The 26,397-nt window shown below is 42.6% G+C and overlaps 2 protein-coding genes across 2 annotated transcripts in view; both read left to right on the forward strand.

Annotated features, from left to right (window-relative positions):
* The first annotated feature begins 222 nt into the window (after positions 1-222).
* On the forward strand, positions 223-25,624 carry LOC146634529 (protein NLRC3-like). Its single transcript, XM_085349905.1, has 8 exons — positions 223-242; positions 3,684-3,771; positions 3,889-3,904; positions 5,558-5,594; positions 6,359-6,460; positions 21,721-21,956; positions 22,073-23,852; positions 25,444-25,624. The coding sequence occupies exons 1-8, from the start codon at positions 223-225 to the stop codon at positions 25,622-25,624; spliced, it is 2,460 nt and encodes an 819-aa protein (XP_085206031.1).
* Positions 1,953-26,397, forward strand: part of LOC146634530 (protein NLRC3-like) — an 80,005-nt gene continuing 55,560 nt past the window's right edge. Inside the window, exon 1 of the mRNA XM_085377456.1 lies at positions 1,953-1,988. The gene's annotated coding sequence lies outside the window, so the exon portion shown is untranslated. The remainder of the gene's footprint in view (positions 1,989-26,397) is intronic.

Genomic DNA, 26,397 nt, shown 5'->3' on the forward strand with positions numbered 1-26,397 from the left:
TAAGAAGAGGAGTGGCGGAGTTTGGGCCGAGTGGAGAGCGAGTGTGGATTCGTTCCCCTGGAGCCCTGAAGCCCTACCCCATTCACTGTATATACACATCACTGTGGTTTCCCTTCTGTGTTAATAAATTGTCAACCCTTTGCTTGCCAGAACGCTGCCTGCGTCTGAATCCATCTGTTAGCCCTGACATTGGATACCTGGAAATCAGTGAAGGGACCATTAATGCTTAAACTTGTACACAGGTTTGAGAGCAACCACCCAAAAGCTTCTGCTAATAAACACTAGTCTGTGTTTGTGATGCAAATGTTTCTGGCTGTGTTCACAAACATTTAGTAAGGTGAGTGAGGAATATTAATACTTATTATTAGATCATTAGCAGACTGTAGAACTTGACTGCACGCCAAGGTGGCAGTTCAGGCATTTGATTCATGTTGCAGCAGCTCATGAGTGAATGAACATCGTGCAATAAAAGTACTTCTAGAAGTACATTTTTGCAAAAACGGACATTGTGGAGGAATGTAGGGAAGACACGAGGGAGCCCAATATTTTACTCAAACGTTAATCGCTGCATCACACAACTGAACATTCAAAGTGCCAAAACCTAACCCTCTCACTTCCCGTTACACTGGGTACGAGTGGAGCTACCTGGTGGTATGTACTTACATTTATTTAAATTTACTTGAGTAGGGTAGAGTCATGCTAATGACCTAATAATTTTATTCAGGTGTGTTGCAGCAGAGATACATTTAAAAGCTTCAGGACGCTGGCTCTCAAGGCCTGGAGTTTGACACCCCTGCTTTACACAAAGATGGGTTAAATCACAGTGCAAAGAATGAATGAATAAATGAAATATAAAAAATAAATAATTATTAAATAGTCTTACACATCAATGTCATTGGTTGACTTTTGAAGTATTTGAATCCTTATTGGGTTCCCTGAGTGACAGAAGGATTAAAACACTTTAAAATCAGTACTGAAAATATGTCCAGACATTACTAGATAGATTTAGGGTTAGAATCAATAAATCACTATCATGTTAAACACTCTTAGAGTTCAAACCTTCGTAGAAACATAAGTCCAGTATCATGGAATGAAACCTAAAGGTGCATTTGAGGGTGCAAAACGTTTCGTCGGCATTGTTGTGTTTGTTTGGGAGAAAATTTACAAACATACAGTACAGCACTTCAGAGTTACACTGCTAGCGATCGAAGATTTATGTAAATTCGACAAGCTAAACGCATTCTGTACTGTACAGCAGGAGTCCCCAACCTTTTTGCACCACAGACCACTTTAATGTCAGACAATATTTTCAGGGAACGACCTTTAAGGTGTCGCGGATAAATACAACAAAAGAATAAAAAAAGAAACTGTGGTATTTTGTAAATATAATAATAAACGTGACTTGAGCTGTGTGCCAACAACAATGACAGTGACATCCTCCTCTCTGCTTTTTAATGCTCTCTGGTTGCTATGGTAACGCGTAAATAGTTCTTTCAAAATAAGACACACAACTACAACCATACATTTCACACCGGAGGATCAACTCTCGCGGAACGGTACCAAAAGACTCACGGACCGGGACCGGTCCGTGGGCCTATTAGGGACCGCTCCTGTACAGGAGACACTGGACTAGATTGATTGACAATGGTCTACAGCAATCAGAACGCACAACACGATGTACTGTAAAAAAAAATAATAAATCAGCGAAACAGCAAGTGTCACTTTTGGCCACGAACAATTTAGGGGAATTTTTATGAACAAACCCAGAGTGTTAAAAAAACCCACTTAAAACCATTTTTATTTCTCAGCAGCATCAATAGTAACAAAAACGCAATTTAGTTTTCGCTGTCAAAGTCGATTTAACTGAAGTTACGTGTTTCCGGTTACTGTGGAGGTCACGTGTTTCCGGTTACTGTGGCGCTCCACATTCCACAGTGGCTGCAGCCAGTGTGGAATGTTGTGGCGCAGTTGATCGTCTCGAAGTTAAGGTAACGTTAGCAGTCTGTACTGTTTTCCTGGCTGACATCAGCTGTGTGCAGCTTAGTTTCAGCATAAATCTGCTTCGTTTTATGTGAGATCAGAGTCTGGGAACGAGACAGAAACAGTTGATGATCAGCAGCTGAACTCGATGTTACTGTGGATCCACTGACTGATGTCTGTAGGCAGCTTCTCCTGCCTCCGTCAGTCTGTGGCTGTATGGGCTCAAATTGTCATAAATATTTTGTACTTGTAAATCAGGATTTGTAGGTGGAAAAAGAATTTGTGTGTGGACTTAGCCAAGCAATACGTGTGAAACTCTGCACTCAAGTTTCAAGTTACAAGTACTGTTGTGATATTTTGATACCATGGTAGCATTTACAGGATATTGTTTTATTGTGATATTATACAGAAAAGAGTTACTCAATAAGGCCGATTTAATAGTTGTTTTTCTCTTTCTCTGTGACCCAAGAATTAATGTGTAAGACTCACAGGCTGGTACCCCAAGGTCGAAAATACCACAGAGACGAGACCACTTCCTTACTCCCATCCTCCCTTTTTCTTTATCTCTTAGAAAAAGGCTCGTTAAAGGCCAGGTGGTTTGTTTCAGAATTCACTAATGAAAGAACTCTGTATTCTATGTCTAGGAGTGTATTTTGCTGGGATGATCATAAATTGTAGCTGAACTGATAAACTACACACAGGATACTTCTTTGCTCACAAGGCAGGAAGACGTTTCCTTATTTGGTCTGTACCGGTTTGAACTGAGAACTTGCTGACACACGAACCTTTTTTTCTCTATATAAGCTGTTATGTACTAAATAAACCTTTGAGTCGATTTGGGAAGACAACCTGAAGCAGTCTGTGTTTCCTTGTTCTCCCAAGCTGCTCCCGACGTCGTAACTAACCCAGCTGAGCGGCATACCTGAGTGTTACTTTAAATAATTAGGAATCTTAGAAGGAAAGGACAGAACTCTGCTTATCGCTCGTGCCTTGGAGGGAAAACCGGGATGGACATTTTTTTCCTTCAAGTACGTCCCTATTTTTCTTCCTTTCATCTGATTGGCCAGTGTCATGTCAATCACAAATTTAACAATCCAATCAGAGAACAGGTGGGTTTGGCTATTGGAGGGGTTCTTTATGAAGCTTCAGGTCCTTGAAGGGAATAAATGCCCCTTTGCATGCCAGCCCAGCGTTTTCCTTCATCACTAGGAAGGAAAACAGTCTGTGGTCGTCCGAGTTTGGTGATTTTTGTGTCACAGGTTTACGTGCTTAATACAGGGAACTCCAGAGGACACATAGGACACAGTGTCCCGCTGCACACACACTGCACACACACTGCACACAATGACAGCTGCAGAGTTTGTGTCTGATGTATTAAGTATGAAACACTGTTGGGCTAAAATCTGGTCAGAATGAATCCAGGTGCAGGTGTGTCAGTTTAGGACCACTGGACTAACATCCAAGTGCTCACAATATAAAGTGTATTCTGTAGTAACATCCTGGTGTTGCAGCAACAGTCCCACATGGAAACGTCAACACTCAAACTCAAAATCTCTTTTTGTCAACAATAAAATGACAGCAGACCAATTTGAACAAAGTTGGTAAAAAGCTTCAGAAATGAGTAAAATATTAAAAAGTGTCTTGATGCTCAATCATCCAGTAAATCCCCAAAAAGTTGATTCTGTTCATCTGGACGTTTTCAGCAGCATGGATCAGTGTGAGGACAGAGAGGAGGGAGTCCCTCCCTCTAAAAGCACTCTGTGTGGGGAACATGAGAGCCAGACCAAAGCTCAGAGGTGAGATGACCATCTCTAACTGTCCATGACTCTTCTCCATGTCACAGCTCAGCACTCACATCACTGCTCCATCATTATTCACACTCATACCTCTGTGTGTGTTGTTTTAAAGCCCAGAGCTGTGGGGCGTACCAGGCTCAGCTGGACATAACCCTGAAACTAATCCAGAGCCTGGACCTGAACCCAGCTGTGTTTCCTTAAAGAGCAACGAGTCGAAGGATATTCGTGTAAACTTTAAGAAAAGACTGTTATGTGACAAAGAGTAAGTACATTATTTTTATGAGATTGTTCATCATGTCTTTAAGGAAACACAGCTGGGTTCAGGTCCAGGAGATTCTGGCCTCTTATTGATCCTAAAAGAAAAACAATAAATGTAACAGCTTCATGAGACAGGAAGGAAAAACTGGAAATATTAAAGAGCAACGAGTCGAAGGATTTTGGTCTAAATTTTAAAGGATGTTCTTCTGCTGCTGAGAGGTAATGTGTGTCTAGATGTTGTTCCTGACTCTGTATTTTTGAATAAATCCTCATGTTTAATATCAGCTCAGCTCTTTTTCACACATTTCTATGTTGGTATGTGAAGCGGTGTGTGTTGGAGTGTTTCCACAAACACAGCAGTCAGAGTGGAAAGAGTGGATGTTGTAGGAGGTGTTTGTGTAGTGAAGAGGCTGAGTGTCTGTAGGACTCCAGCTGCTCCAGCAGGTGTCTCCTTTGTGCTTTGCTTCAAACACAGTGTAGGGAGGAGCTTCCACTCAGGTGTTTCAGGTGTTGCTGGATGGAGGAGGACAAATAGTTTTTCCCTTCAGTGACACTTCAGCAGCTCAATGTTCTGGGAGATGTTTGTCTTTATGAAGGTTTATGGATTCTTGTTCTTACTTTGGTTAAACTGAGCAATACATTTTCCATCTAACATTTAAAGTAAATTTCCAGGTGAATAAAAGATCTGCAGCTGCAGCCTCTGTGATGTTTCACAGTCTGAAAGCAACAAATTCAACCAGAGTTCAAACAAAGGCTTAATATACGTGTGTGTTTGATATAATGCCAACAAGTACAAATAGGTGTTCTTACAGGTCTTAATCACAGAGGTCTGATAAGTCTGGTGACTTTCACACTCAGCAATTTTGCTGCCTTTTATTTTATATTGGCCTTTTTAAAGCCCTTCAAAGTCTCCCACATTCATACAGAGCTTTTAACACCAAACTCCTTTACAGTCCTTCTCCTCTCACACACAATCACACGACTGATTTGTCTGCAGCAGCTGTGTTACTGCTAGTATTTTATTATGTGTGTAATCTCCTCATATTGTTCCTGTGGTTTAGTTTGACTTCCTTCTGCAAACTCAGCTGCTCTGTTGCTGATACACGTCTCCATGAATATGATTGATCAGATGCTGCCAACACCATGTGTTTCATGTGAGCGCTCAGCTGAAACCCTGGGTTGACTTATCGAGTTAATAACAAGCTTCACGTGACTGTGAATGCTAAAGTGAATTCAGATAAAGGAAAGAGACCCTGCTAATGTTGGACTCACTTCTTAGTGTAGATCCCAGGAGGAAGTTCAACATAGCCAGCCATTCTTTGTGCTAGCTCGACCAAACCTGAGACCACAGTGCAGGATAATGATTATCATCTGTCTCTGTCAAGGACATTTAAAATCCACAAATAACAAAAATAATTATATTTGATCATTAAAAATATGTTTTCACTTAAAAAAGCATGAGCACACTGGTGGATTACAGAAACATGAAAACTCGTTAACAGTAAAGTTAATTTAGGCGTAAGATTTTATCATTGATTTTAAAGTCTCTGCTGCAGAGAGGTGAGCTGTTAGTAACAATAAACTCTCTGATTTAAATGATTTTGATGTTTCCTGGTTTCTAAAATGCATCTCTGTAGCAGAGCAGTGTCTCCAAGGACACACAGGCTCAGCTGTAACTGTCAGTTTATCTGGTTTAAGACACATTTGGACTCAATTGGCTGTTTTTAACTATGTATTTTAATCAGAGGTGTAAATTTAGAGCTCACACATCTGGATCCTAAACTATGATAGAAACAGCTGCTAGCAGTGGGTAGTTTGACTTTGATACGCTGCTCTAGAAAGCAAACAAAGGTTTGTGCAGCTCCTCTTCAGAAAAGTGTTCAGAGAGCAGCTGCTGTATTAGACAAAGGCTCGTCGTGTGAGCCCAGATGTGTGTAACAGCTGGATGAAGGAGAACCATCACAGTCGCGTCTCCATCCCGCCTTTATTAATGAACTTCCTGTTGCTTGCAGATGACAGGAACACAAAGTGTTTGTGCCACGTGATGCTGCAGGATTTGTTAACGTGTCCATGATGGTAACATCTCCTCGTCTAACTGCAAACACATGAGCGCTCCTAACGGCAGCTATCACAGCCACACAGGCAGACTGTGTCTCACTGTTGCATTCAGGGACATTTGTTTTCCTGTAAAAAGCTGAACTCTAATCTAAGAGGACTGTTACTGACAGGAAACAGCTGCATTATCTGCAGTCTGTGTGATCACAGCTGCTTCAATCACTTTATCAGAGAATTGATCATTGAATAAAACATGTTTGTGTCTGCAGAGGTCAGAGGTCACAGTCTGCAGGATCCAGCTGTCCGTCTGTGAGGAGTGACTGGTCCAAACATTACCCTCCAGACTTCAGTGCTGAACCTGGACCAACGAGGTCAGAGACCTGTGATGACTCCTTTACATGTTTGTGTTTTCCTGGATAAATATGACCAAAGATTCATTAAAAAGATAAAAATCTTAGACTTTGTCCTGTAGCGCTGTGTGGCAGGCAGGATTGGACCCAAACACAACAGGATGAAGTCAAAGAGGCAGCTTTATTTCAGCTGTGAACATGCAAACAGCAGAAATAAGGAAACATAACTGTAGGTTTGCAGTGAATGAAGCCTCAGCTCGACGCTCCACTTTGTCCCTCTTTTCCTTCTCCAAACAGCCACATCAGGAGTCTCTGATGGAGTTTTAAAATATTTAATTACACATGTCCAAAGATGGGTTCAGGATACCTGAATCCACAATTATTAAAGCTAAAATAGTTCACAGGGTTTGGACTTTGTTAGGTGACGAGAGAACATCAAAGTGTTTTTTATCTTCAAACAGTATTTTTATCACTTCAGTTGCTCTCACAGCCCTGTTTGTTATTTTAGTAAGTAAGTAAGTGAAGTTTATTTATTAAGCGCTTTTCATAGACAGGTAGTCTCAAAGTGCTGCACACAGAGATTAAAATAAACAGTACGATAAATAGCAAAATGCACAATATACACAATATAGAGTTTAAATGTAAATGAAAAATATAAAAATGTAAACAGCATTGGTCAACAGAAAGCTTGTTTAAACAGTAAAGTTTTTAACTGTTTTTTAAAGGATTCCACAGAGTCAACCAAACGTAGTTGTAGAGGTCGACTGTTCCACAGCCTTGGTGCCACAGACTGAAAGGCTCCGCCCCCTTTCGTCTTCAGACGTGTTCTGGGAGCAACCAACAAACTCTGAGTCTGTGAGCGGAGACAGCGAGCATCAGTGTATTTAGTGAGAAGCTTGGATAAATAATCTGGGGCCATTTAGTGCTCTGTACGTTAAAACAATCATTTAAAACGAATTCTAAAATCTATTGGGAGCCAATGTAAAGAACATAAAATAGGAGTGATGTGAGCTCGCTGGGTAGTGCGAGTTAGTAGTCTGGCTGCTGCGTTTTGTACAGCTTGGAGGCGAGAAAGAGATGATTTATCCAAGCTGGTAAACAGGGAATTACAATAATCTAAACGCGATGACACAAATGCATGGACAGTTTTTTCCAGTTCAGCTAAGGAGACCATATGTCGCAGTTTAGAAATATTCCTTAAATGAAAGAAACAGGAACGAGACAGAGACTTTACATGTGAGTCAAGGCCCAAAGAAGAGTCAAATATTATTCCAAGATTTCGAATATTTGGCTTAGCAGAAGAACCGAAAGGGGCAACAACTTGACTGATTTTAGAATATAGATCAGGAGGAGCTATGATCATGGTCTCTGTCTTGTTCTAACAAGGTAATTGTTAGAAAGCCAATCAGAGATTTGAGTTAAAGCCTGGACTAGGGTGGACAGCCATGCAGCTGATGAGGCTTAACCAGAGCTCTTATGTTTCACTCAGTGCTCCCACCAAACACCTTGGAGGACACATTAGTGTGATTTAGATTTCATTGCTGTAAACACCAGTCACACAAGCTAACCCATGGAGGCAGCAGCAGGCTTTGTGTTTGGTAAAGTCTGCTGGCTTAAACTAAGAGAGTTTAGTTTGTTAGCACAAAGAGCTTTCAGCTAAAGCCCCGAATGCACTTTGAATACAGACGAACTGAGAAAAACACTTTAAATACAGCAAACAGTCAAACTGACCACATGTTTTTCTGCTGATCATCCACAGCAGTACGTTTAGCATTCATGCTAGCAGCAGGCTATGACTGTTAGGGTTGCCAACCGTCCCTTAAAAAACGGAATCGTCCCGTATTTAGAAACAAAAGCACACGTCCCGTATTGAGCTAATAAGGGACGCACTTTGTCCCGTAATACAGTGAGAATCAAAAGTAGTCTATAAATGTTAATGGAATTAACGCTTTGTTGGAAAACATAATTCCCAGCCCCTCTCCTGCTTTGTGACCAATGAGCTGACAGCACACTTATGACAATTCGAGTATGACAATTCAGATTACCGCTCATCTCATTGGTCGAGGAAAGGTCGCTTGCGGAGAAAATACCGGAAGACAACAGATGACCACAACAAGAAGCATGGCCAACAGGGAAACAAACGCCGACACTGCAAGTCTCGGACGACAGTACACCTAAAGCTGGGCAGACACTGTGCGATTTTTTCAGTCACGTTATTCAGCTCCTGCTCAAACTGCACGATTGACTCGCAGGGGTTAGAAGTTGGTAGGTCACGATGCAGGTCTCACACTATACCGCCCGATGCTCTGATGCGACCTGAGTGCTCACACTGTGCCTCCATAACATGAAGGTTATAACAGAAAATCTGTCGCTCTCTCTGTCTTTCACTCACACAGACACACCACCACCATCAACTTTGCTAACTTGCTAATGAAAAACATTGATCAGGCAGCTGTGAATGAGCAGCAGTGTAAATCCAACTATTTTCACGGTTGTTGTGGTCGTGATAATTTTGTGATGCCACATCGAAAAGGCTCGGATGAGCTTTCCAAAGTTCTACAAGTTGTGCCTCCATCGCTTGTGTCCAGATCACACGCTGCACAGCTGTGCTGCTCCGTCTTTTTCACCGACGTTTACGTGTTTGCGTGTGAGCAGTGTGAGCGGCTCACGAGCGATTGATGATCGGGAGCTGCTCAGGTGTTAATCGCTTCTCGTTACCCCACGTATACTACACGATGCACGATGAAGGCCAAAATTAGGCCGATCACCAAATCGGTCGCACGACTCAAAAATCGTCTCAAAATGGGCCAAAAATCGCACAGTGTGAGCCCAGCATTAGAGCAGCAATGTTTGTTCGCTCAGAGAAAGAAAAAAAGGCTGCAAAAGCACAGGGAGGAATGGGAAAAGGGAAACACCTGGCTGGAAAAGGTCACCATAACACCTATAAAGCGCACTGCACTGTGTGCCAGCGCACTTTTTCCATAGGCATGCTTCTAATGGTGGGCACATGAAGAAGGGGCGTGAAAGCTCGAGGAACCCTTAACCAATTTCTTGTCCACCAGGCCACGGCAGAAGCAGATATGGTATGTAAACACTGGGTTGTTTTTTAAACCCTCTGGTTAAGGTTAAAATGGGCATGTGCAGTGAATATCAGTGCTATGTGGCCAGAAGTGTGATAATATAATTTATTTTGTGTAATAAACAACTGCAAGGATAGATGATTACAACAAATAGATGACTAATACATAAAAGTAATACATAGATGAATAATGATGATTGTTATGATATTTTGATACCACGGTTAGCATTTACAGAAGATTGTTTTATACAGGAAAACTGTTACTCAATAAGGCCCATATACTAGTTGTTTTTCTCTTTCTCTCTGACCCAAGAATTAAGGTGTAAGACTCACAGGCTGGTACCCCAAGGTCGAAAACACCACAGAGACGAGACCACTTCCTTACTCCCATCCTCCCTTCCTTATCTCTTAGAAAAAGGCTAGTTAAAGGCCAGGTGGTTTGTTTCAGAATTCACTAATGAAAGAACTCTGTATTCTGTGTATTTTGCTGGGATGATCATAAATTGTGGCTGAACTGATAAACTACACACAGGATACTTCTTTGCTCACAAGGCAGGAAGACGTTTCCTTATTTGGTCTGTACTGGTTTGAACTGAGAACTTGCTGACACACGAACCTTTTTTTCCTCTATATAAACTGCTGTGTATCAAATAAACCTTTGAGTCGATTGGGAAGGCAACCTAAAGCAGTCTCTGTTTTCTTGTTCTCCCAAGCTGCTCCCGAGCTCGTACTAACACGCTGAATGGCATACCTGAGTGTTACTTTAAATAATTAGGAATCTTAGAAGGAAAGGACAAAACTCTGCTTATCGCTCACGCCACGGAGGAAACCCGGGACGGCAATTTCCTTCAGTTTTGGTGTCAGAAGTGGGATGACTGACAGAAGGTAAATATGCGTCTTTCATATTTATATAAAGACCGTATTATACCTCTCTCAGTGATCGATCCATAAAGAAACGGGATATGCTGACGAAGTTTCACTTAGTGATCCAGAGAGATACACTGACGACTTCCTCAGTCCCCGAATAAAGTAAATTAACCCTTGTGTGGTGTTGGTGGACACAGGAAGTTGCCTGTTGTCTTGAATATTTTAATTTTGTTTAAAAAAAAAAAATAATAATAATAATTAATTGTTTAATTAAACGTACGTTAAAAAGTGAGAAGTTGCTCACTCAGAAAAAGTGACACAGGAAGTTGCCTGTTGTCTTAAATACTTCTCGTTAAGTGAGAAGTTGCTCACCAAAGAGTGACACAGGAAGTTGCCTGTTATCTTGAAACGTACGTTAAAAAGTGAGAAGTTGCTCACTCACAGAAAGCTAGTAAATAATTAAATTTAATTTTGTTAAAAAAAAAAAAAAAAAAACGAAAGAAAACTGAAAACGGGTCTCACAGACCCGATTACCATACAAGGGTTAAAAGCAGTAAATTAAAAGCAGAAAGACACAGGAAGTTGCCTGTTGTTTTACGAGAAGTTGCTCGTTAAGCGAGAAGTTGCTCGCTAAGTGAGAGTTGCTCACGCAAACAAAAATTGCTAGCAATAAATTTAAAGTAACCTCAGCTGTGCCGCAGCGAAATACTAACATAAATCCTTCAAGCGTGTAAACCCCTCTGGAAATCACTGAACATGGGTCAGAATAATTCAAAAACCACAGACAAGTCCGATAAAAAATCAAAATTACCTGTAAAACCAAAAAAAATTAATTAAATTTAAAGTCTCAAATAACGGCTCAGTATAACTCCCATTTCCGGTTACGTGTAACCTACGTCCGCGAATCGGTGAAGACGTCCATGATCACGTATCCAGAACATGCGGGAGTGCTTATGTGACTGACTTTGTTTACAACTTAAGAAGTTCAATGCATTCTAATTTATTTCCGGAGCCTTATCCCGAACGATTATCGCCAGAAACCAGGTCAGTAGAAATGTTGAATATCATTTGTGATAAGAAAAGTAGTCTGCTTAAAAAGTCCTGTAGAAAATATGATAGAATGCCGCGACGTGATGCATCAAATGTTACCGCTATGGACAAAAGGACCGGAACCAGGCGTAGATGCTTTAACATCAAATAAAACTAGTGCAGGCTCTAGCAAAGAACATAAACCTACCGCAGGAAAAGCTAGTCTTGCATGTTCAGCCATTCAGCCCACAGCCCCACCGCCTTACGAAGATGAGACTGAATTAATAGTTGCTGCCGCAGTCGCATGCAAACAACGTCAGCGCTTTGATCCAACCAGCTTAAAAGACAGTGACAAAAAACCTGAATCATATGCAACGGATCTTAGCCATCTCTTTAAACAGGATCAGGAAAAACAATATATACGCCGCGAGGAAGAATTAGCAGAACATAAAAAAAAGAGAGAAAAACTTTTGAAAGAAGAATGTGAGGAACTTATGAAAAACAATTTAGACGACTATGAAGAAAAACTTTTGCATCAGGCAGTGTCCACAATAGACACCCACATGAAACGCCACGATATCGTAGCTAGAGGTTTAGAGGTAGCTAAAGAAATACCTGTTACCCGAACTTTAATAAAGACTTATCTAAAAGGAAAAAAGGAAAAACAAAGCCGGAATGACAAAGGTCCTCACGCCAACACTCGCGGTAGTAAACAAACAGACCCAAAGCATGATAAAGCATCCACAACTGCAGAGTTTTTGTGAGTAAATAATGACAAAATCACCAATTTCTTTAAGAATCTAAAGAAATTCCTGCTAACAATGTCCAGAGACAAAATTGACTTAAATGCAGTAACTATGTGTAAACAGAAGCCTGATGAATCTATCCTAGTATTCATAAAACGCTTTATGCACTGTTGGACAAGCTAGAGGTGCAAATTTAGCTCAGTTTTCCAGCAGCCGCAGACACCCAAAGCAAAAATGAATTTGTGTATTTAATTTAACATAAAGGGTGAAATGTTTGCTGACACTGATAACAGCTTATGTTTTCTCTGCCCTATGTACCGACATGATGGAGAAGGAACATCCTCTGTGTCAGCTGGACCCTCAGCAGAGAATGAACTCAACATCCTTTTTGTCCGGTACTCTATGTCACACACTGTGCCAAAAAAACGTGTACAGACGCCACTAACAGGTAATCCCATGACTGGGAGCCAGACTTTTGTTTCTCTCACACTTTTCAACAACATGATAACTGCTCACACAAGTGAAGGTCAAACAGTGATTTTGTCACATAACTCAGACATAGGTTATGACATAACTACACCATGTCGTCACATAGATCTAACCTAACCTATCCACTGTACTATTTCTGCAGTTACATTGCCAGCTGAATACCAGAATATGACATTGTGGTCTAAAAGTGAGAATGATATAGGATTTATTGACTGTACACTTTATCACGTACACCTATTAAAACACAACAAGCCAGTATATGTCAAGCAACATCCCATTTCTGCCGAAAAAGCCGCAGCCCTAGATGTCATGACAGGAGATTTAGAGACTACAGGAGTAATAAAGCCTACAGTATCTCCATATAATACTCCTGTCAATCCTGTGCCAAAGCCTAACAAACCTGGCGTATGGCGTTTCATACAAGACTTAAGGCAAATTAATGCAGTCAACATTCCTCTGCCACCTCTCGTTTCAGATGTTCACAGCATATTGACATGCTTTGCATACACACTTTACCGTGGTGGATTTATGCTCCGCTCCTTTTTCTCAGTAAGACACACAGCCGTTATTTGCATTCACACATAGAAATAAGCAGTACACTTGGACTCGTTTGCCCCAAGGCATGATAGACAGCTCTGCTGCTTTCTCAATGGTGCTTCACTCCTCCAGGGCTGCACCCTGATCCACATGTGGATGACCTCCTCCTCTGTGCTCCGAGTGAAAAACTATGTCAAACTGCTAAACACATGCTTCTCAAGCACCTCCAAAAGACTGGCCACAAAGCATCTGCAAAGAAAATGCAGTACTGTCAGACTTCTGTTCAATATTTGGGATTCACACTGTCTCACGGAAAACGTTCCATGACTGCAGACAGGGTCAAAGCTGTGACCTCTGTCCCTCGTCCCACTACACAGAAGGAAATGTTGTCCTTCCTGGGCATGGTGAACTATTGCAGACAGTGGATACCAGACTGTTCTTTTCATGACCACATTCTGCGTGACTGTTGTAAAAAAGACAAGCCTCCTCGAATACTGTGGTCCACAGAAATGACTGCCTCTTTCAATGCATTACAGGGAGTGCTGACCTCCGCCACTCAAAGGTGCTGCCTGAATTGTTCAGGAATGCCGGCCTGCCTGAGGGCAGTAGCAGCTTGCTCTATCATGATAAGGGACTGCGAGAAGCTCACACTCTCACATGACACTATTCTACACACCAATTACCAGGTCACGACCATTCTAGCAAACATAACTACACAACATATGCAAATCTCACTATAAAAGCGAGCAGCACACCCAATTCGCCAGCACATTTATTGATCCTATGCTGTGTTCTTCTGACCGACAGGATGGCTCAGACAGGCTTGACGATCATGACTGCATGACACGTATACAGGAATCGACAGCACCACGTCCAGATTTAGAGCAGACACCTATCCCAGACTCAGCCACGGTTTATGTGGACGGGTCCTGTTCAAGGCCGAATGACAACTCATTTCTTTGTGGCTATTCAGTGGTAACAGTGCCTGACATCATACTAGAGGCTCACTCATTACCATTTCACTCAGCACAAAAAGCAGAGCTCATGGCTTTAATACGCGCCTGTGAGCTACATTTGGATAAGCATGTGACAATTTACGCAGACAGCCGCTATGCATTTGGCGTTGTGCATGACTTTGGCACATTGTGGAGACAAAGAGGATTTAGATCTGCTGATGGAAAATAAATTGCTAAATTATGATTTTGTTCAAAGACTTTTTCAGGCTATACAGCTGCCATCGGCCGTTGCAGTTGTAAAAACGAATGGACACAGTACAGCTGACACAGACGAAGCAACAGGTAATGCCTTAGCAGACGTGACAGCCAAGGCTGCAGCTGCATCACAGCTCCCACCTCCGCAGGAAGTATTATCTGTGCCCCTACAGCTGTCACTTGTTAAACTCCCAGACTATTTAGGAACAAATGTTGATTTAAAATTCATACAAGAGCAAGCCTCTGCATGTGATTACACCTATTGGGAGAATAATGACTGTACCTTAGATGACAGAGATGGCTTATACAAAATCTTAAGGGTTTGATTGCCCTCCCATATTCCCTGATGCCAGTCCTTGCCCGACATTTTCACTGTGTGAGTCATGTCGGACAAAGAGGGGTAATAGGGGCAATAAAATCAAGATTTGTAATTGAGAAAACATCACATGCAGTAAAAAGCATATTAGCAACCTGTTTAACATGTGCACGAACTAATGTAGGAAAATCAAAAGCAAAACATCAGCATTTACCACAACCAGATTTTCCATTTCATACATTACAAATTGATTTTACACATATGCCAGCGCAAGGAAGCATCAAGTACTTACTGGTAATAGTGGATCAATTTAGTAAATGAGTAGAAGCTTATCCGACCTCAAAAGAAACTGCAGAAGTAGTCTGTCAAAAGTTGAGCAATGAAATAATACCCAGATTCGGAATACCTCACCAGATTAACAGTGATAGAGGATCTTCATTCACATTAGAAGTAATTCAAAAGTGTGCTAAAACTTTAATGACCTGGGTCAAATTACTTACTCAAGTCCTGTGTGAGATTAGAATGACTCAATCTACAGTAACCAAATTATTTCCATTTGAAATAAGACTATTTCCAACACCATGGTCAGCTTCCAGAGGGGCACCGCTAGTAGAAGGTGATGTATATTGCATTGTCCACTGATGTTCACAACCTGGTAGAAAAACTGAATAATAACTATCAGAAAGTTTGTCTCTCTCAGCCTTTCCCCTCCACAGTTCCACCAGTGGAGACAAGGAGATGCATGTTGGAGAAGCCACTAAAACCAAGGACTCTCTGGGAGGCCGCGCGTGTTCCAGCCCCAGACTGTACTGGCAGTGACGAAGAACCAGCATCCTCACAGACGGACAACCTCAGTGGATTCATGCCAGCAGGGTTAAGACCAGCCCAATCGGACCATCTCAGGCGTCGGATCAAGCAGATGACATCTCCGGCGAGCCAGCGCCCGGAACTAGAGCAAATAAACACACACGGGTAGATGACATCTCCGGCGAGCCAGCGCCAGGATCCAATGTACATACACACACAATCACTGATTAACACACAACGCCTGAAAGAACAACAACAAGGTACTCAAACATCCAGCAGGAACAGAAAGCCAAAAGTACCACATGATGTCTAACCTGATAAAGCTAGACTCATTCCATCCTGATAATGGAGAAAATGAAATGCCCATTGTCATCATACGACGCTTATTCAATGTCTCTCGAACCTGGGACCAGGCCAGGAGACGACTGAAGAACTGTTTTTCTTATATATTTAGGTTATTTATCATATCTATCGCATTAACCTTAGGATTTCTCTTTGCTATTTTGTATTGTAAACTGCAACCATGTTCACATTTCTGCAGGTCATATTTTGCTGACTATACCTCATGCTCTATTTTGCAAGACACCTACTTAATGCACTCCTCACGTTCCCTAAAATCAGTAAATAGCAACATAGACGCCACTAATGAACCATTTTATGCACCCTCTAGAGCAGGAGCTAACGCCTGGTATGAAAATGCCAGAACAGCCACTCGTGATTTAGGAAACAGTAACTGTTATGTCTGTTCAAAGGCTAATCCAGAACAGGTAATAGTAGGATACCCCATATCCGGTTTCCCCCTCACTGAGGGACTAGAGGAAATCGGCGGAGATAATGCTCTCCTTAAAGACGCTTTACAGTTGACTCTGAGCCCTCTCGACTGCCTACTTAGACACACACACACACCAACTAACCCTGAGACTCCATTAGGCGAATTATTGAAGTTATCTAATGACACCGCAGGGACCTGCGCCCCAATGAAACGCCCTAAGAATAGGTTAAAACCCTCACTGCCCTTAGGACAGATCCCTCTCCATTTTAATACTAGTATGATATGTCTGCGCAGACTAAAGTTAACTGGCCCAGACACACACATAGATTATACAAAGGATAACTATACATTCTTCTCTGACTCCCCAGGTGCACGCTGTAATGAGACATGGCTAGCTGTCTCTGTGGCTGAAGTTGTATCATATCTGGAGGAACACACACACAGTTCAAGTTCGAGCAGAGACTCGATCATTGTTCCCCCAGACGGTGTCTTAAATGATACTGACTGGGGGGAGTTAGTTAAATCACACATGGTCACGCGCCTGACCAGACCAATCCCACATGCTTATTGGATGTGCAATAATACCCTTAGATTAGCTTTACCTGTTAATTGGACCGGTACCTGTGGTCTAGTAACCGTTGATGTATGCTGTACTTTCATTCCCAATAACACCGCCCCTAACGGTTCATTCACACAAGCTATGAATAAACTTGAAGCATTGCAGATAGAACTAATTGCCAATACAGGTCACGGTCAGTGGCTACATAAGTGGCTACAGGACACGTTTGGGAGATGGAAGGAACTAATTGTAGCCTTTGTAACCGTTGCAGCATGTTTTTGATGATTATTGTCTGTTGTGTGGTACCCTGTGTACGTTCAATGATGACCCGTATAGCTACTAGTACAGATACTTCAATGTATTTGCAATTGGCACAAATTGACCCAGATTATGTGTCAGATGTCATCGATGATGATCCTGATGTATGTATTGAGCATTAGATTGTGAATTACTCGATTGTTCAAGAAGAGGATGACGTTTTCTTCTCTTTCTTTTCTTCTTTTTAAAATTTTGATATTAAGCTTCCTCAAAGGACTAGTTACATTTATGATTTGTTTCACATTTATGATTTGTCTTTATATTATGTTATTACATTCTGTCTTTATACTATGTTATCATTTCATGATAAAAGGGGAGAACTGTTATGATATTTTGATACCACGGTTAGCATTTACAGAAGATTGTTTTATACAGGAAAACTGTTACTCAATAAGGCCCATATACTAGTTGTTTTTCTCTTTCTCTCTGACCCAAGAATTAAGGTGTAAGACTCACAGGCTGGTACCCCAAGGTCGAAAACACCACAGAGACGAGACCACTTCCTTACTCCCATCCTCCCTTCCTTATCTCTTAGAAAAAGGCTCGTTAAAGGCCAGGTGGTTTGTTTCAGAATTCACTAATGAAAGAACTCTGTATTCTGTGTATTTTGCTGGGATGATCATAAATTGTGGCTGAACTGATAAACTACACACAGGATACTTCTTTGCTCACAAGGCAGGAAGACGTTTCCTTATTTGGTCTGTACTGGTTTGAACTGAGAACTTGCTGACACACGAACCTTTTTTTCCTCTATATAAACTGCTGTGTATCAAATAAACCTTTGAGTCGATTGGGAAGGCAACCTAAAGCAGTCTCTGTTTTCTTGTTCTCCCAAGCTGCTCCCGAGCTCGTACTAACACGCTGAATGGCATACCTGAGTGTTACTTTAAATAATTAGGAATCTTAGAAGGAAAGGACAAAACTCTGCTTATCGCTCACGCCACGGAGGAAACCCGGGACGGCAATTTCCTTCAATGATGAGTTATGATGCGTAATCATGGGAACAAGCGGGTTTACAAACAGGAGCAGCTGATTGGCTTTAGAAAAGCTGAAATAATACCTCAACTGAAGCCAATTGTACTAAATGCACTAAATGTGCACAGTTACAAGAATATTTTTCTTTCTATTGTTTTCTATTAATTTAAGTTAAGCAGGACAGAGTTCTTTTAAAGAAAGATTTACTTATATTCTCAAAAGTTAAGCATGACAGGCTTCTGTTTAAGAAAGAGACCTGTTTTACTGTGTTAATGTTGTCATTTTGAGCTAAAAATAAATGGCTAAATGATCATTTGTTTCCTATATGGTCATATCACAAAGAATATGCATCTGCTTAAATCAAATTCAAGTCAAATGGTTAAAAAATAATTTCACACACACAAAAAAGAGCTACCACACTGGGAAGGGTGAAGACAACTAGGTTGCCCGGCCCTGGCCACGAGGTGTCCCTTATTTGTTTTTCAGGGAGTTGGCAACCCTAATGACTGTCCACTGAGCACCAACACAGGTAGGAGTGAGCAGTGATGAAGCAGGACTGTGGGCAAGTTTGAGCTACAATCCTATTGGCTTCTCAGTTTCTCCAAAGAAAAGGGGAAAAATTCTTGGTGTTGTGAAGACGTGAGTTGGTCTTGTTGTCGTGGGGCTGGAAGGATGCTGGCAGTGAGAGGCTTTTCATACAGTGTTCAGTAACAGAATGAGAAGAAAGCCACTGCACATGAAACAAGGTGCTCGTAGTGTTTGTTTACTGTGTTTGTGCCACAATGTCAGATCAGTTGTAGATTCACATGCAGACTTGTCCAGCGAAACCAATGCAAGTACTGCAGTACAGAGCAAAGACTAAGCAAGCCAGGAGAGCTCTCCAACTTTCTGAAAGTATCAGGATATTTGAGTGATAAGAAAAAGTGGATCATGCAACAATGTCGCTCAGCACACAAAACAATCAAAGCAGAATAAATTTAATGTTTTAGATCAAACACTTACAGGGACCTGAAGAGAGAGAACCAACAAAATGTCATGGCTAACAGAGGAACTCAAGCACAGACTGAGTTCTGACAAACAAAAAGGTGACAGTTTATTTACCAAAGAGGTGAACCACAGTGCTCTATATATGTACAGTGAGTTGGGGAGGGGGTCCAGGGCTCCAGGGAAAAGAGGGAAGGGAGTCCACCTCTTCAGTCACTCTTGTCCTGCTCTGCACTCACACAGCCACACACGGGAGTCACAGGTACAGTGGGGCAAAAAAGTATTTAGTCAGCCACCGATTGTGCAAGTTCCCCCACTTAAAATGATGACAGAGGTCAGTAATTTGCACCAGAGGTACACTTCAACTGTGAGAGACAGAATGTGAAAAAAAAATCCATGAATTCACATGGTAGGATTTGTAAAGAATTTATTCGTAAATTAGGGTGGAAAATAAGTATTTGGTCACCTCAAACATGGAAAATCTCTGGCTCTCACAGACCTGTAACATCTTCTGTCAGACGCTTTTCTGTCCCCCACTCGTTACCTGTATGAATGGCACCTGTTTGAACTCATCATCTGTATAAAAGACACCTGTCCACAGCCTCAATCAGTCAGACTCCAAACTCCGCCATGGCCAAGACCAAAGAGCTCTCGAAGGACACCAGGAAAAGTATTGTAGACCTGCACCAGACTGGGAAGAGTGAATCTACAATAGGCAAGCAGCTTGGTGTGAAAAAATCAACTGTGGGAGCAATCATCAGAAAATGGAAGACATACAAGACCACTGATAATCTCCCACGATCTGTTGCTCCACGCAAGATCTCATCCCGTGGGGTCAAAATGACCATGAGAACGGTGAGCAAAGATCCCAGAACCACACGGGGGGACCTGGTGAATGACCTGCAGAGAGCTGGGACCAAAGTAACAAAGGTCACCATCAGTAACACACTACAACGGCAGGGAATCAAATCCCGCAGTGCCAGACGTGTTCCGCTGCTGAAGCCAGTGCATGTCCAGGCCCGTCTGAAGTCTGCCAGAGAGCACATGGATGATACAGCAGAGGATTGGGAGAATGTCATGTGGTCAGATGAAACCAAAGTAGAACTTTTTGGTATAAACTCAACTCGTCATGTTTGGAGGACGAAGAATACTGAGTTGCATCCCAAGAACACCATACCTACTGTGAAGCATGGGGGTGGAAACATCATGCTATGGGGCTGTTTTTCTGCCAAGGGGACAGGACGACTGATCCGTGTTAAGGACAGAATGAATGGGGCCATGTATTGTGAGATTTTGAGCCAAAACCTCCTTCCATCAGTGAGAACTTTGAAGATGAAACGAGGCTGGGTCTTCCAACATGACAATGATCCAAAACACACCGCCCGGGCAACAAAGGAGTGGCTCCGTAAGAAGCATTTGAAAGTCCTGGAGTGGCCTAGCCAGTCTCCAGACCTCAACCCCATAGAAAATCTGTGGCGGGAGTTGAAAGTCCGTGTTGCTCGGCGACAGCCCCAAAACATCACTGCTCTCGAGAAGATCTGCATGGAGGAATGGGCCAAAATACCAGCTACTGTGTGTGCAAACCTGGTAAAGACCTATAGTAAACGTTTGACCTCTGTTATTGCCAACAAAGGTTATGTTACAAAGTATTGAGTTGTATTTTTGTTATTGACCAAATACTTATTTTCCACCCTGATTTACGAATAAATTCTTTACAAATCCTACCATGTGAATTCATGGATTGTTTTTTTCACATTCTGTCTCTCACAGTTGAAGTGTACCTCTGGTGCAAATTACTGACCTCTGTCATCATTTTAAGTGGGGGAACTTGCACAATCGGTGGCTGACTAAATACTTTTTTGCCCCACTGTAAGCATCTGTAACCAGGTCCAGGGAAATATTTACTCAAAGTATACACAAAGTTAACCCAACTGGTGAATTTAGAGAGAGATTTCTTAGCAAGGAGCTGAGATCATGAACACAGGAGGGTCAATGTCCCAGCGACAAACTGCTTCATGCCGCAGCGTTAAATGGTTACCGGTAAGCCCAGGTGAGTCAGCAACAGGTGGTGTAATCATCATAGCTGTGTGGACCAAGAGCGAGAGGCCATTACAAGCTCCACCCAGGCAGGCAAAACCATAGCAGGAGAGAGCAAAACATAAAACCTGAAAAGCCATCATGAGCCAGCCAGAGAGACACAGAGTTTATACTAGAAGAGAAACCTGCTCATCTTCATCATGTTTGTTTAAATAGAGAAAATCAGAAGTCTCTGTGTGTCAGACCACGGCTCTACACGGACACTTCTAAGCTGCTTCAGAGTGAACTGACCCAGATAATCTGCACACAGCGGCTGTAAAACAGTGAAAGTCATAACTGTCTCTCTGATGGAAAGCTTTTATTGTGAAGTCAGGAAGTCTGCAGGAAGTGTTGAGTTTGTATTCATCACTCAGTGTTTAATGAGACAGGCAGACAGGAAGAGCAGCTCATTAGTGTTGATGACATCAAAGGAACTGTGAGGAACTGCAGTTTGGTCACATCTGGATGTTTTTCACTGACAGTAAATGTTTTAGTGATAAAGAAATGTGTTCACAGAGAGAGGAAGAGGAGTGGTGTTTGTGAGGAGGACCAGCTGTCCTCCTGTGCTTTGTGTCAGGACGTCCTGAAGGATCCAGTCTCTACCAGCTGTGGACACTGGTTCTGCAGACAGTGCATCTCCTCATACTGGGACCAGTCTGCTTCATCAGGAGACTCCTCCTGTCCCCAGTGTGGAGAAAGATCCAGAAGCAGAGCTGGACTGCAGACAGCCAGTCAGAGCAGCTGTGTACAAAGTAAGACTGAACATCTGTCTACTGATGGACTCATTTCTGAAAACTGGACTTCTTGTGTTGTTCAGACATTGAAGAGTTTTCTTTCTCTTTAGTCTCATTGTTTTTCTTTCTTTCAGCAGATGTTGGTCTGCAGGAGGTTTTAGATGAACACAAGATCAGTCTGAGGAGGAGATGTGAACGTGTGACTGAAGGAAGTGATGAAACAGGAAGTAGAACCCTCCTCAACACCATCTACACTGAGCTCTACATCACAGAGGGACAGAGTGAAGAGGTTCATACCCAACATGAGGTGAGGCAGCTGGAGACAGCTTCCAAGATGGACGCCCTCCATGACGCTCCAATCAGATGCCAGGACATCTTTAAAGCCTTACCTGACCAACAGAGACCCATCAGAGTGGTTCTGACCAACGGCGTGGCTGGTGTTGGAAAAACCTTCTCAGTGCAGAAGTTCACTCTGGACTGGGCAGAGGGCTTGGAGAACCAACATGTCAGTGTGGTGGTTCTGCTTTCATTCAGGGAGCTGAACCTGATCAGAGATGAGCAGTACAGTCTTCTGGAGCTGCTCCATGTTTTCCATCCAACATTACAGAAGGTCACAGCAGAGAAGCTGGCTGTCTCTCAGCTTTTGTTCATCTTTGACGGCCTGGATGAAAGCAGACTTTCATTGGATTTCACCAACAGGAAGCTGCTGTCTGATGTCACACAGAAGTCATCAGTCAGCCAGCTGCTGACAAACCTCATCCAGGGGAATCTGCTTCCCTCGGCTCTCGTCTGGATAACTTCCCGACCCGCAGCAGCCAATCAGATCCCTCCTACATGTGTTGACAGGCTAACAGAAGTACGAGGCTTCACTGACGCCCAGAAGGAGGAGTACTTCAGGAGGAGATTCAGTGATGAAGAGCTGTCCAGCAGAATCATCTCCCACATGAAGACATCCAGGAGCCTCCACATCATGTGTAGTATCCCAGTCTTCTGCTGGATCACTGCTACAGTTCTGGAGCACATGTTGACTACAGAGCAGAGAGGAGAGCTGCCCAAGACCCTGACTGACATGTACTCACACTTCCTGCTGGTTCAGACAAAGAGGAAGAAGAACAAGTACCATGAGGGACGTGAGACGAATCCACAGGAGCTGATGGAGGCTGACAGGAAAGTTCTTCTGAAGCTGGGGAGGCTGGCGTTTGAACATCTGGAGAAAGGAAACATCATGTTCTACCAAGAAGACCTGGAGCAGTGTGGTCTGGATGTGACAGAGGCATCTGTGTACTCAGGAGTTTGTACAGAGATCTTCAAAAGAGAGTGTGTGATCTTCCAGAAACCAGTCTACTGCTTTGTTCATCTGAGCGTTCAGGAGTTTCTGGCTGCAGTCTACATGTTCCACTGTCACACCAGCAGGAAGACAAAGGTGCTGAAGAACTTTTTGGGAAAAAAATACAACGAGTCCTCTATGGATGATTTCCTTAAACGAGCCATAGAGAAATCCCTCCAGAGTAAAAATGGCCACCTGGACCTGTTTGTTCGCTTCCTTCATGGCCTCTGTCTGGAGTCCAACCAGAGACTCTTAGTAGGTCTGCTGGGTCAGACAGAGATCAGTCCAGGAACCATCCAGAGAGTCATCAACAACCTGAAGGAGATGAACAGTGATGAAGTCTCTCCTGACAGAAGCATCAACATCTTCCACTGTCTGATGGAGATGAACGACCTCTCATTATTTCAGGAGATCCAAGAGTTCCTGAAGTCAGAGAAGGAACTCTCTGAGATCCAGTGCTCAGCTCTGGCCTTCATGCTGCAGATGTCAGAGGAGGTTCTGGATGAGTTGGACCTGCAGAAGTACAAAACATCAGAGCGGGGACGACAGAGACTGATTCCAGCTGTGAGGAACTGCAGAAAGGCTGGGTGAGTCCAGATGTGATCATTAACATCATTGATCAGTGTAGGTTAATAGTTTAATGTTGAAAATAAAATCAGATTGTAACCACAAAGTGGGTGAGTCCAGATGTGATCATTAGCATCATTGATCAGTGTAGGTTAGTAGTTTAATGTTAAAAATAAAATCAGATTGTAACCACAAAGTGTTTGTGTCCGTACGCTGCAACCTTCCACACCATTCCTTTATTGTACAGACTCAGCAGCAGCTCCATGGATCCCAAATCCAAGAGTGGAGAACAGATTTGAAGTGTGTCACATCCATGCAGTCACAGCTGTTTCCGCCATGTTTCCACTGATATTAATCCTGTTCAATGACACGTTTCATATCAGTGAATATGTTCTTTAGGACGTCCACTGACATGTTTAAGTGTCCTGCTGGAAATCACTCAAATCATCCATGAAAAATCCTTTTAGTGTTTCTAACTTCACCCTCTGTCCTCTCTCTCTCTCCATCCTCCTCACTGCTTCTTTCACTGATAATCACACAAACATCGTATTCAGCTACAAAATAACACGATAATATCATCTGATGATCATTATTATAAGAGCAGGATCCATATTTGATATCAGAGTAACACACTGCTTGGTTATGTGCAGTCATCATCAGTGACTGTGGGTCAAACAGAAGCTCTCTGATTGGTTGCTGACCTTGGTCACCTGTCCACTCTCACCTGTTTGTGTTTGCTCTCTCTTTGCTGTCTCCATCCTCTCTCTCCTTTCTCTCCCTCTCTGTCTTTGTACGTCACTCAGGTCCAATGGAAACAGTGACATTTACAAACCAATCAAAGACAAACTGATCCATGTCAGGTTATAACAATATTCAAAGTGAATACAGGCTGCTGCTGGACACAGACAGGTAACATCATTTTGACTTGCTGTCACCTGGATCTGGACTCATAAACACTGAAGCCCTGAACAGGAATACAAATCATTTTCTGCCAACTAGCGACACACCAGCAGATAATGGCTCAGAAAGCTCAAATGAGCCAATCATTTCTGTGTTTAGTTCCCCTGAAATCAGATCTGATATCAGCAGCTCTGAGTTCATTCATCATTATTGTCCAGTGATGAGATTTCTGCTCCATTTGGTAACAGTCAGCAGGTTTTTCCTGCGTGTGGACGTGAACAGTCGTACCTGACAGCAGGTAGCAAACAGAGATCATCTTTCCAGCTGGAACTCTTCACTGAGCTGAACTCATTCAAAATGTTCTGGAGTCAAAACAGGAAACAGTCCAAATGTGTGTCTTCACTCTGACTCTGGATCAGATCTCAGTGACAGACTGTGGACATTATGGAAGCCTAAATGTGACACCATCTTCCTCCTTCATCTGCAGATTAAAGCCAAACAAAGATTCTCATTAAAAGTCTGCAGGTCTGAGAGAGACTCAATCGTTGTGTCATGTCAAACACAGTAAGAGGAGCTGAAGCACAGATGTGAAGAGCAGATTCATCACATTATGACCTCACTCTGTTTTGACTTCATATACATTTAGTCTGTGTTTATAATGCAGATTTTCTGCTTTTATAATAACACATTTTATATTTTCTATCATCACAGACTGACTCAGTGTGGACTCTCAGAGTCTCACTGTGAAGTTGTGGCCTCAGCTCTGAAGTCCAACCCCTCCCATCTGACAGAGCTGGACATGAGTAGAAATAATGACCTCCAGGATTCAGCAGTGAAGCTTCTGTGTGCTGGACTGGAGAGTCCAAACTGTCGACTGGAGACTCTGAGGTGAGTTCACTGACTGCAGCTGTTGTAGTTTTTCTATATTTCAGGTCTTTGATTGATGTTTGAAACTTTCTTCAGTTCCTAAATGTTCAGGATGTGTCTGAAGACAAATGTGAAGAAGTTTGAGTGCTTTCAGAAATGTTGTCTTTCCAAACGACTGAACAACAGTTTTTCCTTTTGGCTCCAAACAGAAGTGACAGACTTGAGCAGGGTTCATTTAAAGGCTGACAGAAGTGGAGTGGTGACGGGGAGATGTTTGACAGGACAGTGTTTCAGCCTCCACAGGTTCATGTTGTGCTCCATCAGTCAGTGAAGATGAAGTCAGTACTGATGAGGCTGTAGAGTGTGTGAGGGATGTGAATGAGGATGATGAAGATCTGATGATAGCAGATAAAAACAGGCTGCAGAGACTTTGAGCCATACAGGGCACACAGTGTGTGTACAGAACAGCTGAAATCATTATGGAGGCCTCACTGGGATATGGAAGCATCACAGTACAGCTTCAGTGAAGCATTAAAGTCTCTGATATGAGATGAGAAATGAAGCAGCCAGAGCTTTTTCATGAGTGGAAATCCACTGTGACTGTGAGCTGCTGCTACAGCCTCCAGATTAGCCAGCAGCTCATCCTGCTCAACATTTTCTCACCAACTTTAATGGAAGTGTGATGTTTTCAGCTGGAGTGATGGTCAGGGTGGCCTCCCTCTCCTCTTCTTCTCATCTTCCTCTTTCATTTGTAAAGCCACTTCTGCTGCTTTCATTCATTTGGAAGTCCTGTAGCTG

The sequence above is a fragment of the Diplotaxodon limnothrissa genome, linkage group LG3, assembly GCF_057381915.1.
Source record: "Diplotaxodon limnothrissa isolate DT_005_m linkage group LG3, D_limnothrissa_male_GT1.1, whole genome shotgun sequence".
Taxonomy (NCBI): Eukaryota; Metazoa; Chordata; class Actinopteri; order Cichliformes; family Cichlidae; genus Diplotaxodon; species Diplotaxodon limnothrissa.

Bases quoted from the DNA above. Each gene is read 5' to 3' on its own strand.
- LOC146634529 (XM_085349905.1), top strand. From the start codon at position 223: ATGCTTAAACTTGTACACAG. The intron at 243-3,683 runs GTTTGAGAGCAA...GGACGTTTTCAG, and splicing joins ATGCTTAAACTTGTACACAG to CAGCATGGATCAGTGTGAGG. The intron at 21,957-22,072 runs GTAAGACTGAAC...TCTTTCTTTCAG, and splicing joins TCAGAGCAGCTGTGTACAAA to CAGATGTTGGTCTGCAGGAG.